The sequence below is a fragment of the Etheostoma spectabile genome, chromosome 9 (assembly GCF_008692095.1).
Source record: "Etheostoma spectabile isolate EspeVRDwgs_2016 chromosome 9, UIUC_Espe_1.0, whole genome shotgun sequence".
Lineage (NCBI taxonomy): Eukaryota > Metazoa > Chordata > Actinopteri > Perciformes > Percidae > Etheostoma > Etheostoma spectabile.
The window spans coordinates 28,169,706-28,171,203 of NC_045741.1; the positions used below are offsets into that span (position 1 = coordinate 28,169,706).

General features: G+C 45.9%; 1 protein-coding gene across 1 annotated transcript in view; it reads right to left on the reverse strand.

Moving 5' to 3' along the window:
• scfd2 (sec1 family domain containing 2) overlaps window positions 1-1,498 on the reverse strand; it is a 122,228-nt gene that overhangs the window by 1,580 nt on the left and 119,150 nt on the right. Inside the window, 1 exon segment of the mRNA XM_032526005.1 lies at window positions 1-287. This exon segment is cut by the window's left edge and continues 1,580 nt beyond it. Within this exon segment, the coding sequence (XP_032381896.1) occupies window positions 195-287 (93 nt within the window). The 3' untranslated portion in view covers window positions 1-194.

The following is a 1,498-nucleotide window of genomic DNA, read 5'->3' on the forward strand; positions in this document are numbered from 1 at the left end:
TGACAAAACACAGACATACACTGGAGAGGAATGTTGCTTCCTTTGGTTCCCTTGACTTCTCCTTCCAGCTTTTGACAGTGATTCTCACATTTACTGAAGCCTGACCCACACCTGACGAGGTGTGGAGGTGTTTGCGGCGCACCTGTCCGTCCACTTGGCGTGTGCACGGGTGCGATTCCACTAAACGGCCCCCTTCAGATGTCGATATCAGGCAACAGTCTTTGGGTGGTGAAGAGCAGCTCTGGAACATCCGTGGGCCTCAGTAACCTGGTGGACAACACCAGCACCTGGAGCAGAGCACAACACACTCATTAATTAACCTTAAAACAGGTCACTGTGACTTACTCCACACTTAGAAATGAAGCAGACATGAATGTCAGGGTGACGTGCGAATATGCAATTAAAAAGGTGCCTAAATCAGGTGCCTGGCAACCGGTTTATTTTCTTAATTTGATTGAATTGCTTCCAGCAAGGAATGAAAGCAGTGCTTTTGTTGTTTTACTGGTTTTTAGGTGGCATGCCATCTCAAAAATGTCATTTTGGAGGTAGTTAAAACACTAACCTAAATCTATCTTATCAACTATACTTTTTATCACCAGGACAATCCAGTCAGTATCAGTGCAGCTTTCCCCTGGGTCCTGCTGCGAGGTAAGAGTGACTCGGATGCGTATTCAGACATGGAATCAACATGCGTTGTCTTCACACTTACGTATTAAGGTGCATGTCTGAAAAGGGCTTTAGAATACATTTTATAACCTCTGAGAGTTCAAGCTGTGCAGTCTTTCTCTATGTAAAGAAACAAAAAGTTACAGACGTTTTACAATCACCTGTCAAGTCTACAGGGGGGACGTCACTCTAGTTTGAATAAAAACAGGAATGCATTTATTTACATTTAACATTTTTCTCAAACACATCTATCGTTATGTATATTTTGATGCAGAAAACTTTAAGGGATACTTTGCCGGTTTTTACACAGCTCTGTGTCATCTTTGTGTTTTCGAGGAGCGGTGTTTGGCTTCCTACTGTGGTGCCTGGGCACAGAGCCCCAAGGTCCACTGAGATCTCGGCGGAACTTGCGCTATGCGTCATCCGGCGGATCTCTGCAGACCCTCCGCTGTTTTCTTTTTGCCCAGCATATATCCTTGGCACCAAGATCTTGGTTGCAGCTGTCGCCGTGGTCCTACTGCTCTACATTCTGCTGCGTCCTGCTACGTCCAGCTATGTCCAGCTATGCCACGCTACATACTGTAACGCCCTGCTATGACATGAACTACTACTACTACCACCATTTCTAGTCACTGTTCCATTATTTATTGTGACTGTTATTGCCACTGTTCATCACCCCCCCAACCGGCCCCCGTCAGACTCCGCCCACCAAGAGTCTGGGTCCGTCCGAGGTTTCTTCCTGAAAGGAGTTTTTCCTTACCACTGTGCTCTTGGGGGAATTACTAGAATTGTTGGGACTTTATAAACGTGTGGTCTAGACCTACTCTATCTG